General features: G+C 42.7%; 1 protein-coding gene across 2 annotated transcripts in view; it reads left to right on the forward strand.

Annotated features, from left to right (window-relative positions):
* The first annotated feature begins 4,576 nt into the window (after positions 1-4,576).
* The window catches only part of SLC4A8 (solute carrier family 4 member 8), a 69,652-nt gene continuing 58,758 nt past the window's right edge, over positions 4,577-15,470 (forward strand). Inside the window, exon 1 of one of the 2 annotated variants that reach the window (XM_081061196.1) lies at positions 4,577-4,786. In XM_081061196.1, the coding sequence (XP_080917322.1) occupies positions 4,742-4,786 (45 nt within the window). In that variant the 5' untranslated portion in view covers positions 4,577-4,741. The remainder of the gene's footprint in view (positions 4,787-15,470) is intronic. The other variant, XM_081061195.1, reaches the window with a different exon arrangement.

Here is a 15,470-nt window from a genome sequence, read left to right on the forward strand (position 1 = left end):
ATGCTTGTTTCTCCCAAATTCCCAAATGACTTCCCATCTGAGTCTGAGAGTCTCATGGCCTCTTACCACCAAAGCCTGCTTTTCTATTTTGTTCTGCTTCCTCTATAGGTCTTTCTCCTGACCTTTGCCTCTGTCCAATATCTTAATCGTGATTCCAGAGAAGGCAGAAAGTAGATCTTTGCCATTTTACTTGTGTTCAATCTACCAGCGTCTCACTAAGTCTGGAGCAAGATGTAAAGGAGAAGAGTGTAAGGTATACCTATGGATAATGTTGATGACAATTGGGGGCGGGATGGCTACTTTTCCGAGTCAAGGGTCAGTTGCTGTGGCGCTTCATTGTTCTTTCCGGTGATGTGTGGTGTTCCAGGCTGGCAGCATGCTGTGAACAAAGAAAGTTATATCCTGTAGATATGCCATAACTTGGCAAGGGCTAACGGCGAGTCAAGCACCTGCATAACCTTTTAGTTTGGCAAAGAATGGTGTTTCGCTCCCGCTCTCCCTCCCTTCACAGGAAATGCTCCCAGATGACAGCACAAACAAGCCCTAATTAAGTCTTTCCTCGCATCTTGACAATCTTTTCCACCAACCTTTTTTGGGGGTTTAGATGTGTAATTAAGAGGAAGTGGGAGAAACTAAAATCAGGTATGAGTTGCAGCTGGGAATTGGGAGTACATAATGGCAAGTAAAGACGTGAACTTCTGTCCTGGCAGCTCTTTGGACAAATTAAACAGGGCAAGAGATACAGTAAATTGACAGAGGAATTAAGAAGCTTTTGATGGAAAACTTGGTTGCAATTATATGAGAACATTTTCTCAGACATTTAGAGTTCCTTGTGTTTTTGCCTTTTAGTCTCTGAATAAGAGCATTTCAATGTTTTTCAGCCAATATTTAAAGATAAGTGCCTAGTGCTTCCCTGGGAAGGCTGTGAACATATCCTTATGTGTCAAATTTGGGCCTTTGTGTACTTACCTGAAAGGAGAGTCCCATATATTTATCATGTCTCCAGGGGTTCAAGACCTACCCCCTCCCCCAAGTTTAAGAACCACTGGTACTAGAGAAGAGAAGGATCTAGAGTCAAAATCTGGAAGGATAGCCACATTTGGAAGCAATGAAGAGACGGTGGAGCCTATAAAAGTTAGGGCGGGACGGAGGCCCCAGGCAGCCCTATGAGAAGCGGTAGGTGATTAAGCATGTGCACTCTGGGATTGGATACATCTGAGCTCAGAGCCCAGTGTCTATTAACTGTGCTGGCTGTGTGAACTGGGCAGGCTACATCTCTAAGCCTCACTCTTCAGTTTTCTCATCTGGAACATGGGATGATAGAACCTACGTCATAGAACTGTTACAAGGATTAATTGAGGTCATCCATGCAGTATGCCTCCTTGCCTTCGTGTGTGTATGTGCGTGTGTGTGTGTAGCCCCTGTCTCTACATGTACTTTGTATTTTTCTGTCCATTTTATGCCTTGTTCTAGACCAGGCATCTTGTGCAGGCCCCGGGAAGCTCTGAGTTCTGTTCCCCTATCTGCTTTTTCTGCTCTCTTTAGAAAATCAGTGTGAGGTGCCATCCTTGGCTGAATATCCTCCTTCGAGCTCCTTTAGTACCAGCTCGCTGGCCAGGCTGAGAGCAGTACATTTGCACTTTTCAAGCAGCGTAGGGAGCAGTAGAAACTAAGAATGTAGAGCCTGGAGCCAAGTGAGCCAGCCTCGTTTGGAAAGGAGAAACCAAACCAACGCTGGGAGAGCAGAAACTATAGGCAGTAGTGCCCCAGATGGCAGGCAGCTGCCTCAGGCAGCCTCCGAGGCCGCTTCTGGGGCCTAGTTCCTTTTGTAATTTGCACCACAGACCAGAAGATGGGGCTCGTGACCCTGGAGTCAAGGGCCGGAGGCTCTGCGGTGTTCCACTTTTGAACTGGAGGAAAATCAGACCCACTAGAGCTCCCATAATCCTTTACCTCCTCATTCCTCTCCCTACTCTGCCCACTCAAGCCCACTTTCATGGCAGGGAGCTGTATTTCTGGAGAGAGGGGAATGTGGGCATATTTTCCTCTGGTCACCATCCTTGGCCTCTCCTGAATTACCACATTGCCAGAGTTAGTCTAACCCTCTGCCTGAGATTTTCCCCTCTAATCCATCTTGCCCCTAATCGCAGCTTTTGGCAGTGGTACTACTTATATGGGACGTGTTGTGTAGTGACCAAGAACTGCGGAATCAGACAGACTCGTCCTTGACTCACCTCCTCAGGTGAAGCTCCCCTCACCCCACCTAAAGTAGCCCTCCCCACCCTCCCCTACTCTCTATCATATAACTGTTATTTGCGTCATAGGGGCGATCATGACCTGTGATTACCTTGTTTGTTTACTTGTTTACTATTTCCCCACTAGGTTGTTAGGCTCGAAAGGGCAAGACCCTGTTTGTCTTATTGCTGTTTCCACAACACCCAACATAGGGCTGAATACATAGATTCTCAGTAAATATGTTTTGAATTAATAAATGACTAAATCTCAGCTTAACAACTGCTTGACCTTGAGAAAGCTGCTAAACTTCTTTGAGCCTCAGTTTTCTTACCAGTGAAATGGAGAAAGAAATAATGGAGCTATTATGAAGATTTAAAGACACAATTCATTTATACCATTAAACCTGGGTCCTGGTTCTTGGACATGTACTCTAAAACCTTCAACAGTGTCCTACTTTCTATCATGTGAGAAAAACAAAGTCTGAACTAATTAGCTGGTTCTCCATCATTTGACCATACCTTTTCTTTACCACAATTTTTACTTCCCACTGCTGTTTTCTGTAAATTTCCACTTTGACCCAAATCATGGCTACCCTGAATGGGCCATGTGCATTTCTATTCTTAAGTCTTTGCCCAAGAGTTAAAAATGCCTGCTCCCTACCTTGGCTCAACTATTTTCAGATTTAGCTCAAATTCATGTCCTTTGTGTCATGTTCCTAAAGTGCCCCACGTCATAAAGATCATTTTCTTTTTTGAATTTTTGTAATCATTGTTGTTTATATTTCTCATATGGTTCTTATCCTACGTTCTATTAGCTTGTCATTGTATTAACAAACAGTATACCCTGTTTCCCTAATTATATTGTAAACCCCTTGGAGATATGTATTATATTTTAGATTTCTCTGTATCTTCAGTGCCATTTGGGCCTGTATGTAGTAAGTTTTCAATATGTTTTTGATTGGATTGAATTACAAGCGCATATATTTGCTAACTACTTTCTACATGCACAGCATTCTTGATGCTCAGTGGATTATATAGAAGGATTATTGTAAGAAAAATAGCCATTGCCTTAAAAAATTTACAATATTATAGAAAGTTGAAGTCAACATATAATTAAAGTACTTAAATAACCACAGCATGGTAACTACTATAAGAAAGATATGAAGTGCTGTGAGGATTTAGAGGAGAGAGGGAGGCTATCTCAGGAGTATTAGGGAGAGTGGGATCAAGAAAAGCTTCTTGGAAGAGGTCACCTTTGAGATTGACTTTAAGGAGAGGTTATGATTTTGATGGGAAAAGATGGGGTGAATTCCAGGATCCAAGGGACAGGATTAGTGAAGAGAGTGCTAGAGACTGTGGCAATGAGCTAAAACCTAGAAACGGGACCAGGGTCCTATACAGGAGATCAGAAATATGGTTCTGCCTCAGTGACACTGAAGTGCACCCTTGTTTTATATTTCAGGGCCAATGCAAGGGTGGTATGCAGGGGTTGAAACTTTAACATGTACCTATGGTGCAGAAGTGTAGCTTCTTTGGAGACTGAGAATGACTTGCAACAGTTCTTTTTGCTCCAATGTGTACTCACCTACGGTCTGATGTGATAGTGCAGATAAAAGGAAAAGGCCCCTTTCCTCCTCTTGAGGACAGAGGATTGGTTGGATCATGGCCAGCCTCTCTTCTTTTAAAGCCAAATCAAATTGAATGTGTTACTCATGATTTTCTAATCTTGCCTTCGACCAGTAATTCTTGTTATTAAATAATAATTTGCCTTAGATCATTTCTCGGAAAAGTTGGAAGTGTTTTTGTGGAATTACTTCAACAATCATCCTTCGCTCAACTTTGTGCTTTTCACTGCCAACTTGAAACGCAGGGTGAAGACCTAATCATAGTGAGTCGGTGGAGGACGTAGGATAACTGCCCGTCTGCTTCTCTTTAATGCTCTTTAATCTGGGCACTAGTTCAGAGATTAACAGGTAATCTTAGAAGGCCATTTCCCCTCATCTTTAGTTACTTCCTTCTACAATTCCAACGGACGTTTCCCCAGAATTTAAAAATCATTATCCAAGGAATGAAATAGAATAGACAAAACCGACACTTTCCCAGTTTTCTAGGGTCAGGTGCAGCTGCAAACAGAAGCACGATTTTCAGTTTCTAGCAAAGCAGTTGGAAGGACCTTCAAGCTCAGGGGCCCCTGAAGGGAGGGAGGCGGTTTCCACGGCAACCGGGGCTCATCGGGCTGCTTCCTCCTCCTCCTCCTGGTAGCCCAGGGTACCGCCGGACAGCGTCCTCCCGTGCTCCGCGTCCTGATTGGCCGCACAGGCTGCGCGCTGATTGGCTGCAGCGATGCCTCGCGGGACGGTGGCTATGGAGGCGGCGGCTGTTGATGGTTGACCGTTGGCTCCGGGGTTGGGGTCGCCGCTCGGGCGATTCGTTCAGACCGGATCAGAGTGTGCACGCGGCTGACGCTCGGCCTGGAGCCCGCGAGAGAGACCTAGCTCGGCTCCGCCATGCCGGCCGGGAGTAACGAGCCGGACGGCGTCCTCCGCTATCAGGTAGGGCCCCGCCTCCCGCCACTCCCCGGGGCTCAGCCTCCTCATCCTCTGCCCACCCTCCTGCCGCTGCCCCCGAATCGGGCTCCGCAGGCCACTCCCTGAGGGCGAGGGGAAGCCAGCCCAAGACACCAGAGGGCGCTCCGGGAGGTTGGGGAGTCGGCCGGGTCTGCGAGAGGATGACCTTGGACCAAACCCCGGAGCTGGCCGATTGCTGCCGCATCCCTTGCGCGGCCGGCAGTGACCTCTGTTCGCCGGGGGTCCTCCCTGTTGGGAGAGAGGCTGGCTTCTGGCCTTGCCGTGTCCTGCCTGAATGTGAGAGAAAGGGTAGCCAGGGATCTTGCTCTGGTGGGGCAGGTCTCCTCTTTGTTTTTATTTCTGGGGGGTTCTGTTTTTTTAATGGCTTAGAGGAAGAGCTGGAGAGACTCGAGGTTGGGACCAAACCCTGTTAGTATGTCCAGCTTTGTGGCTTCCTCCACGCCACTGCACAGACATCTGACAAGTTCTGGGAAGGGAAGCAGAAATGGGCTGGGGAAGTGCTGAGGGGTGTAGAACTGGTGTTTATTTCAGGGAGTGAGCAAATCAGATTTAAGTAACTGATAACCCAACTGCTGGGGTGGCTCATGTAAGGAAAAGCATCGCACTACGTGTCAGAGTCCGGAGGTTCAAATCTACATCTACCTCACACAGGCTTTGTGACCTTGAGTAAGTCACTTTCCTCTTTGAACCTCAGTTCCCCCATCGAGTAAAATGGGAATGATAATATATGCTTTCCTTACCTCACAGGGTCAGTTTGAAGGCAAAATGAGGTGCTATTGTGAAAGGGCTTTGTGGAATGTTTATTGTGTGACCACCAGTGAGTGAGGGGTGGTTCATTGGATTCCCTGCTCCCCTTTTCCTGTGCAATCAGGTGGAAAGACGGATTGAAGGGGGGGTCAGATCTACAGTGGAGGGCTGTTTAGAGAATGATGGACCTTCCTAGGCAGAATGATGGACCTCAAAAAAGGTGATGGGTTCTTGGCAACAAGTGCCTCATTGACATCAGGGATGGTCTGTAAGGAGGCAGGGAAAACACTGAGTTTGTAGCAAAATGGGTATCAGACACTTACTCTCTCCTCTTCTTCCTGGTAATAGTTTGCTACTAGAAGGACCATAATTCCTTCTTTGCTTGCTCCATCAAAAAAAAGAGAACCATATCTCAGATTTTGGAAAATCTTTTCCTATTTAATTCTTCTAAGGCCTACCAAATATATTCACTCTATGTTTGGGATACAATGATTAGCAAAAATAGGCGATGTTCTTGCCCTCTGGAGCTTCCCATCTAGTGGAGCGGGGGTATGAGGGAGAGAAATAACCATTTTAATTCACACAAGTGAATTATTATAAACTGTGATGCGTGCTTTGAAAGAAAGATAGTACCATGAGTGGTTCTGACCTTGGTCTCAGGTCAAAGAAAACTTGGGTAAAGATCTAAGGGAAGAGGGAAATCAAAGGGCCTTGGAGACAAAGAGAACACTATATTTAAAAGTCCTGTGGCAGAAGGAGGTACATCTGTCTACAAGACCTAAAAGAGGGCCAGTATGGCTAGAGCCACAGAAAGTAAGTAAGGGGAATGGTGTAAGATGTACTCTGGCATCATAACATGCAGGGCCATCGTGGCCCATACTGAGGAAGTTGGTATTTCTCTGAGGAACAAGGGGAAGCCACTGAAAGGGTTTAAGCAGGGAGAGAAGGAAAAGAGAGAGGTAGAGAGGAAGAGATAGAGCATGCCAGAGACAGCAAGCCAATGAGATCATGATCAAATTTTCCAATTGAAAAGATTTCTCTGCCTGCAGAGAGGAGAACAGGCTGGAACGAATGTGAGGAGATAAAGTCCTTAACATGCAGAATATGTATTGTCAAGATCATAATAACCCTTATGCTTCTATTACCATGTTTTCCCGAAAATAAGACCTAGCTGGACAATCAGCTCTAGTGTGTCTTTTGGAGCAAAATTAATATAAGACTCTGTATTATGTCACATCATATCATATCATATATCATATCATATCATATCATACCCAGTCTTATAATAGAGTAAAATAAGACCGGGTCTTATATTAATTTTTGCTCCAAAAGGCGCATTAGAGCTGATTGGCTAGGTCTTATTTTTGGAGAAACACGGTAATGCTCTGTGAATTTGATAATTGCTGAGAGCTTCTGGGGTAGGATAGAAAATAACTATCTCTTTTATATCTAGTTTGTGAAACTTTCATGGGTACTGGGATGAGGAGAAGAAAAGGAATAGAGTGGGAGAACAGTAGGACCTCGTGAAGGCTGAGTGAGGTGGTGGGCAAATGGGAACTTGGAGATAGGGAGGAAAAGAAATGAGAGTACAAGCAGGAAGGGAAATGGGGCTGACTTGTAGGAGACACAGGGAATCGACTGAAAATTACCAGTTAAGCCTCCTATGTGCCAACTAGGCTGTGTGGCGGGGAGATGGACCTTGCAAAGTGAGGAGATTGTGTAGCTCGATGTAAACAGAGAGAGACTGAAGACATCACATCTAAATATCTTAAGTCTATGCTGTTTTCTCTGGTTTGAACTACTGTATTAGCCTCCTGATGGTCCCTCTGCCTTCTCACTTGCCTTTCTACTTTAAACATGACAGCCAGAGGGAGCTTTTAAAAACACAAATCATATTATGTCATATCCTATCTTGAAACCCTTCAGGGCCTTCCCAGTGCATTTTGGAATAAAATCCAAACTCCTTACATGGCCTCCTGAGCTTGAAAGTGAGCAGGCCTTGTCCACCCTCCCTGACTGCCTCTCCTGCACTCTCTCACCATGCACTCCTCCACGGGCTTTGTGTTTCTTCAATAGGGCAAGCTCCTTCATGCTCCAGGAGCTTTGTTCTTGTCATTCCCTCCACCTAGGACATTTTTCTATCTAGGCCTTCTCATGACTCAAGTGTCACGTCCACAGAGTGACTTTCCTTGACCTCTACCCATAGTCACTCCCTTTCTGATGATACTGTTTTGTTTTCTTAATAGCAGTATAATTTATCTGAATTGTTCTTGTTTTCATTTCTTGTTTATTTTCAAACAGAAGTTTCATGAGGGCAGGAACCAGGCACAAAGTCTTGTCATCTAGTACAGTGCTTGGTATAAAGTAGGTGCATGAGTAAATGAATGATTCTCCCATATCTGGAGCCAATAGGCCTCTCCTGCAGGAGCTCATGGCCTTGTCAGGATTAGCACAGGGCAACAGACGGCCATCACTTGATTACTCAAAAGCTCTTCCTTCTGTGCTGCCATGTCATGGAGCTCAGGTGCTCCAGCTGGAAAATCTTTCCCCTCTTGTCCACTTAGTATATTCCATTTTAACCTTCGAGGTGGCTCCATATCACTATCAGAATTCATCACTCTGTCTTCTCTGCTCATAACACCCACCGAGTTCTGTTGCTTCTCCCACTCCTTACTTATGGAATATACATGTTCATCTCTGCTACTAACCTGACAGCTCCCGCTGATGTTGTTGTTTATGTTAGCGACCTTTTATTGGCACTTGCCATTTGCCAGACACTGTGTTAAGTGCTTTCCATGCATGCAGAGAGGTTAAGTAACTTGTCATAAGTGGCAGAGCTGCCCCTCTCCAAAGGATGTGCCCTTAATCACTCTGCATTACTGCTTGTGTAGCTTGTGTCTTTGACTCCTAGACCAGCGTCTGGCTCAGAGTGAGCACTTCGCAAGTGTTTGAGGAATATGTGTGGCACGGTGTATGAAGGATGTATTAGAGTGAGAAGAGACTGGGGTATAGCTGTAGATGTGAAAAAAACCAACTCCATCTCTGTGTCCGGGGTTTAAGTTTCATGCGGTGACCCTTGACCAGGTTCACTGTCCTTAGCAAGCCTATCAAAGCTTTCTAGTTCATTATCTGTGTTCCTTAATACGTAGCCATAAATATTTTTGTTAGTAATAGCCAGAATGGCATGACAACCGAGAGATATGTCAAGCTAGTGGTAGCATTGATTATAAGCGATTATCTATCACAAGACCGCCAGGACTCATGGCCTCTGGTGCTACTGCATTCTCTGTCCCTGTGTCCTGTCAGTCATTAGTACTGTAAAAAAAGTACTGTAACAGCTCTGTTATTAGAGAATAATCTGTGTAGAACTGCTGGGTCATCTTTTCCGCTCTGACCCAATCTTCCCATAAGTAAATTACCCTATAATAAATTCTGTTATAGTCTATGGAGTTGCCTGCTTCATTTTCTGGTCTTAAGATACCTGCATTACTGAAATTTGATAAGATCTCCAGAGGTGGTTATTGAAATTTTAGGAGTAAGTGAGCTCTTAAAGGGGGTAGTAATGGAGGAAGAAGACCAGGAGCTTTAGGGACAGCCCCTAGTTTAGACTGGAACTGAGGACATCTTGTATTATAGCTTCAAAGTTCTTCTGATCAGCACTTGTAAAACTGAGCAGAAGGAAGTGCTGGAGGAGAAGGCTGGAGAGTTTGGAACCATCAGCACCAAGCTAAATGGAGCTGGGATCTGCAGGGAGGCTCAGCGAGGGTGGAAGTGACGGAGGGGGGAGCCAGTGAATTTGGCAATTATCAAGACTTTTATGTGAATCAGGCCTGCTCAGAATGGAAAATTTTGCAAAATCTTGAGAATAACAAACCCTGGTAAATGGGTGATAAATGGGAAGCATGGCTGATGGGAAGAGAGTTACACTGCATGTCTTAAGGTGGGCCTGAGGAAGCTCTAAGAGTTCCTGAAGGACGCCTGAATGCTCATTCCCAATGGCTCTTGTTGAAGCTCAGTAAATATTTACTGAGTGAATGAATGAATGAATGGCTCTGTAGAGAGCAGGTCAGCTTTTCTGAGGTCAGTTTATGGTAGGTAAGCAGTCAGTAAATATTTGCTGAATGTCATTGAACAAAAGTACCAATCATAGCAGTTTCTCCTCTCACTACATTGCTGCCATCCATACTCCTTCACCCTCTCCCAACAACAGGCTAGGTGTCCTTTCCCTATGTGGGAATTGGCGAAGCTGTGAGCATTCTCTTTACCTGGCTTTGCCAGCTCTACTGGGGAACTTCAGTAGGAGAGTCGTGGACTGTCCTGCCAAGCAAATAATTGAGGTTCTGGGACAATTCAGGCTGCAAATTTACTTCCCGCAAAATTTGTGGATAATTGTCTTAGCTTGTGGTTTGCCTTGGCAGGGTAGATAGGGCTCCCAGTTAAGCCTGCCATAATAGTAACCAGGACACAGCAAAGCAACCATGTTTATTCTAAACCTGCTGCTTGGTAACAGCAACAAATCTTAGATAATGGAGAGGTTGGTTGTTTCCTGTCAGGTAGTAACACATTTACTCTAGTCTTGGTAGTTAGGAAGCCATAATGTATATTAGTTTCCATCGCTGCCATAACAAATTACCACAAATTTAGTGGCTTACAACAACACAACTTGATTATCTTACAGTTCTGTAGTTCGGAAGTCCAACAAGCTCTTACTGGGCTAAAATCAAAGTGTTGGTGTTTCCTTCTTGAGGCTCTAGGAGAGAATCTGTTTCCTTGACTTCTTCAGCTTCTAGAGGTTGCCTGCAGTCCTTGGCTTCTAGTTGCCTTCCTCCATCTTCAAAGCGAGCAACATAGCGCGTCTCAGACCTTGCTTTTGGCCTCACATCTCTTTCTCTGAGTTTATTCTTGTCTCCCTTTCGATTTTTAGAGATCTTTGTGTTGCTTACTTTGAGCCCAGGTAATCCAGGATAATCTCTTTATTTTAAATTCAGCTGGTTAACATTCTGCCTACCATAGTGTATTAACCAGTAATCTATACTAAGCAGGAGGGACTCCAAGTAGGTTTCAGTAAAAGAATCACTGAAACCAGAGCCACTTTGGAATTTTAGGCTCTAGGAGGCTGCTGAAGAGTCAGAATAGGAGGTTCATGGGTATTCAGGAGCTCATAGTCCCTGTGAAGAGGTCGGGAACAGCTGCCCAAGTCCCCCTGGAACCCCTTTTTCTTGCTATTGGCTGTCTGCATTCAGTGAGAAAGTCAAATTGACAGCACTGGAGAGTTGGGGATGTGGGTCAGATTCAGTGATGGGTCTCCTAGGGACCAGAATTCAGACTTTGCTGGATGGAGAGGAAGATGGAAGTGAGTAAGGAGATGGAGAAGTATTGGAAGACTGGTCAGTAAAGGGGCAATTTGAAGTACCAGAGCACTAAGGATTTAAGAAGGTAATAATGTGGGTCTTGAGCTGTTGTCACTGTGGACATTAATTCATGATTAGGTGATGCGAGCTCTCTAAAATGACCAAGTTCTTTGCTTTGGGCAGTATTAGAGTATAACAGTAATAATACTAAGGAATAAAGAGAGTTCTTCCTATCCCACTTAGCTCTTGTGCGATCTAATTTAGCTTGATTTAGTACTGTTGTGAGGATTAAGTGAGGTAATATATGGAAAGCCCAATCTAGGCAAATAGTAAGTGCACAATAAGTGTTTGTTCCTAATACTAATTGCATTAACTCAGTTTGCTGATTAGAAACCCTGGAAGCCCCTTCTATATGTGTTGATTTGAAAATGGTTAAATATATCAGAACTTAATAAATGCTTGACTCTTTTTTTATTTTTTTATTTTTGGTCTGGGGTGGGAATGGATGGGAGTGTTACTTATAATCTTTAACAACATTGGATCCTTAGGAAAAAAGACAAAATGGGTCTTTGGAGGTAAAAAGTTTGAAACTGACCGCAGGAAAGGAAGTGGGATTGAGTTTGGCAGGTCTCCAGCTCCACAGGTCCAGAGTAGAGCAGCAGGGGAGATATGTCCCGGAGAGGGCTCAAGGTGGGCTCTGCTGCCTGCCATTTCCCCCTCCCCTGCAGCCTCTGTGACTGCTTCCCCCAGCAGGAGCCGTTTTGTAACGCAGCCCTGCCCCTGCCTTTTAATTTGTACATTAACTTTAAGTGAGAATCTGGTCTGCTACTTAGCTCTAACTCATTCATTTTTCAAGGCTCATAACAATGCTTTCTCTCTCACTAAGTGCCTTGTAATTTCAACGTTTTCATGTGTATTTAACCCCCTTAGTTCTTTTTTATTTTGTCTTGTCCTTGTGGTAGGCACCCAAATCAATTCACATTTACATAGAGGGCCATTGTCAGTGAGCTAGGAGGAAGTACAGAAAAGAGGAGATTTAGAAAACAAGGCCTTTTCCTAATTTAGTTCACTCTTCTTTCCCTCCCTGTCTCTCCCTCCTTCCTTTCATTTTTCTCCTAAACCAATTTGGATTTAGAGGCTTGATCAGATTCAGGGACAATTTATTTGGTAAGATGACCTCATGGGTGGCGATAAGGTCTCCCATTAGGAGGCATATAATGTCTGGTTGTCTCTTTGTGATATTAGTGAAAAATCAATACATTCCATTTGGGATTGTAAAATGGCAATGTTCTAATTCTAACACTTCTTTCTATTCTTTTTTATAATAAGAAACTTCTCTCATCTACTCTATGGTACAATTTATATAGGAAAACAAGGGTAAATTTTGACTAGTTTTCAAAACAATGAGTTGGTTTATTAGTATTATCCTCCAATGGTGACCAATTAGGTAATTTTTAAAGTGACATTATGAACTCATGTATTTCAACATATTTGATATATGGAGGGTACCAAAAAAATGTATACACATTTTAAGAAAGGAAAACTGTATTAAAATTGTAATATTCAATATATACCGATAACACAAGATGAATACAAGTCACGTTTGACTTCTGCAATTACCAGAGGTGCTCAAAGCTGTTACCATCAGCGTGCAGACACTTCTGATTACGGTGAACTACTGTTTGAGCAACAGTGACCAAAGTTTCCACTTGCATACTTTTTTTGGCACCCCCGGTATTCAGTCTGTTGCATTATTGCCTTTATTGATGCTCAAATTGTCCTATTTTTGGCCAAAAAGGACCTCGCCAAAAGGCTCCTGAGTCCTTTTGGCACAACCCTGGTTGTCTTTGAGTGCCTTTTAGTAGAAAATGGTAGTTTGACCACAATCTAAGTGCTAATGATACTCATGGCTACTGGGTGATCGTTTTTTGAGCAGACAGAGCGAGAAAATATAAATTTAAACATTTACGTATAAAATACATCATATATTCTTGCTGATACTTGTAATTCAAATTCAGGACTGCATGGTTTTCCCTTCTATCTTAAAACTGTATCTCCTTTCACCTCTGCTGAGAATCCCAGTTCGCAGTCACATTGAGAGTAAGTGGAAAAATTCACATAATTACTCATTTGTTTTATCTCACAATACACAACAGTCTCAGAATAATAAAACCAACAACAATATGGTAACTAAAAAGCAGTTTAAGATCTTCAATTGTTTTTGTCCTTAGGGTATACACTACTAAGGATGTTCGGTCTGTTTATTATGTTTTCAAGTTATTTGGAATCATTTCTCTTGGAATAGTTATACCATCACATTAGTGTTTGTTTTCATGTTGGTTTTGATTTCTGGAAATTGTTTTAAACATATTTAATTTTGTTACAAAATTATGTAAAATATTTAAAAATTAGGTATATTCAAAGAAGCTTAGTTTCTATCTTTTTAAAAAGATTTTAAAAATATTTAAAAGATGTTAAAACTATAGCTAACATACAATATTATATTAGTTTCAGGGGCACACCACAGTTATTCAACATTTATAAACCTAAAGAAGTGATCACCATGATAAGTCCAGCAACCATCTGACACCATATTATACTATCACAATATTATTGACTACATTCCCTATGCTGTATATGTGTATTACATCCCCATGACTTATTTGTGTTATACCCAGAAATTTGGACCTCTTGTTCTGCTTCACCTTTACCCCATTTGAAAATTTTTAAATTGCAGTTGACATCCAATATGATTTTATATTAAATTCAGGTGTACAGCATAGTGGTTAGACATTAATATAATTTAAGAAGTGGTCCCCCTGACTAGTCTAGTACCCACCTGGCACTATATGTAGTTATTGCCATATCATTGACTATATTCCCTATGCTTTACATCCCCATGACTATTTTGTAACTACCAGTTTGTACATCTTAATCCCTTCCCCTTTTTCACCCACACCCCAACCCTCTCCCGCATAGAAATCATCAAACTGTTCTCTGTATCTGAGCATGTTTCTGTCTTGTCTGTTTATTTTGTTCTTTAGATTCCACATGTAAGCGAAATCCCATTGCATCTGTCCTTGTCTGTCTGACACTCCACTCAGCACAATACCCTCCAGGTCCATCCATGCTGCCGCAGATGGCAAGAACCCATTCCCTTCCCTGGCCGAGCAATATTCTATTATATATACAGAGGGTGCCAAAGAAATGTATACACATTTTAAGAAAGGAAAAAACTGCATTAAAATTGTAATAATATATACTGATAACAAAAGATGAACACAAGTCATGCGTATACATTTTTTTGGCGCTCCCAGTATGTATTACCTCCTCTTTATCTATTCTTTCATTGACTGACACCAAGGCTGCCTCCGTATCTTGGCCATTGTAAACGACATTGCAATGAACACATGGACGCACAGGTCCTCTCACAGGAGAGTTCTGGGTTTCCTCAGGTAAATACCCAGAAGTGGGAGTACTAGGTCCTTCTTTGTCTCTTGTTATAGCCTTTGTTTTAAAGTCTATTTTGTCTGGTATAAGTATTGTTACCCCAGCTTTGTTTTGTTTTTTTAAATTTCAATTTTCATGAAATAATGTTTTTCATCTCTTTACTTTCCATCTGTGTGTGTCTTTCAATCTGCAGTGTGTCTCTTGTAGGCAGCATATGTAAGGGTTTTGTTTTCTTATCCATTCAGCTCTCCTATGTGTTTTGATTGGAGCATTTAATCCATTTACATTGAAAGTAATTATTGATATATCTGTAGCTATTGCCATTTTACTATTCATAATTTTGATCTTTTCTTTGGGTCTTAAAGAAGTTCCTCTAACATTCCTTGTACACCCTTTTTTATTTTATTTTTTATTTTTTTAAGGAGGGCGCAGCTCACAGTGGCCCATGCAGGGATCGAACTGGCAACCTTGGTGTTATTAGCACTGCGCCCTAACCAACTGAGCTAACCAGCCACCCGTAACATTCCTTGTACCGGTAATACTGGTTTGGTGATGATGAACTCCTTTAGCTTTTTGTTGTCTGGGAAGCTCTTTATCTGTCCTTTGATTTTACATGATAGCTTTGCTGGGTAGAGTACCCTTGGTTGTAGGTCCTTGCTTTTCATCACATTGACTATTTTGTGCCAATCCCTTCTAGCCTGCAAAGTTTCTGTTGAGAAATCAGCGGACAATCTTATGGGGGCTCTCTTATAAGTCACTAGTTGACTTTCTCTTGCTTCTTTTAGGATTCGCTCTTTGTCTTTAATCTTTGCTATTTTCACTATTATAATGTGTCTTGGTGTGGGCCTGTTTGGGTTCATCTTGTTTTGGACTCTCTATGCTTCCTGGATTTTTACGTCTATTTCCTTTGCCAGGTTAGGAAAGTTTTCAGTCATTGTTTCTTCAAAAAGGTTCTCAATCCCTTGCTCTCTTCTCCTTCTGGTATCCCGTATGATGCAAATGTTGGTATGCTTGATGTCCCAGAGGTCTCTTAAGCTATCCTTGTTGTTTTGGATTATTTTTTATTTTTTCTGTTTTGATAGGGTGTTTTATGCTACCTT

This window comes from Rhinolophus hipposideros (genome assembly GCF_964194185.1).
Source record: "Rhinolophus hipposideros genome assembly, chromosome: 9".
NCBI lineage: Eukaryota > Metazoa > Chordata > Mammalia > Chiroptera > Rhinolophidae > Rhinolophus > Rhinolophus hipposideros.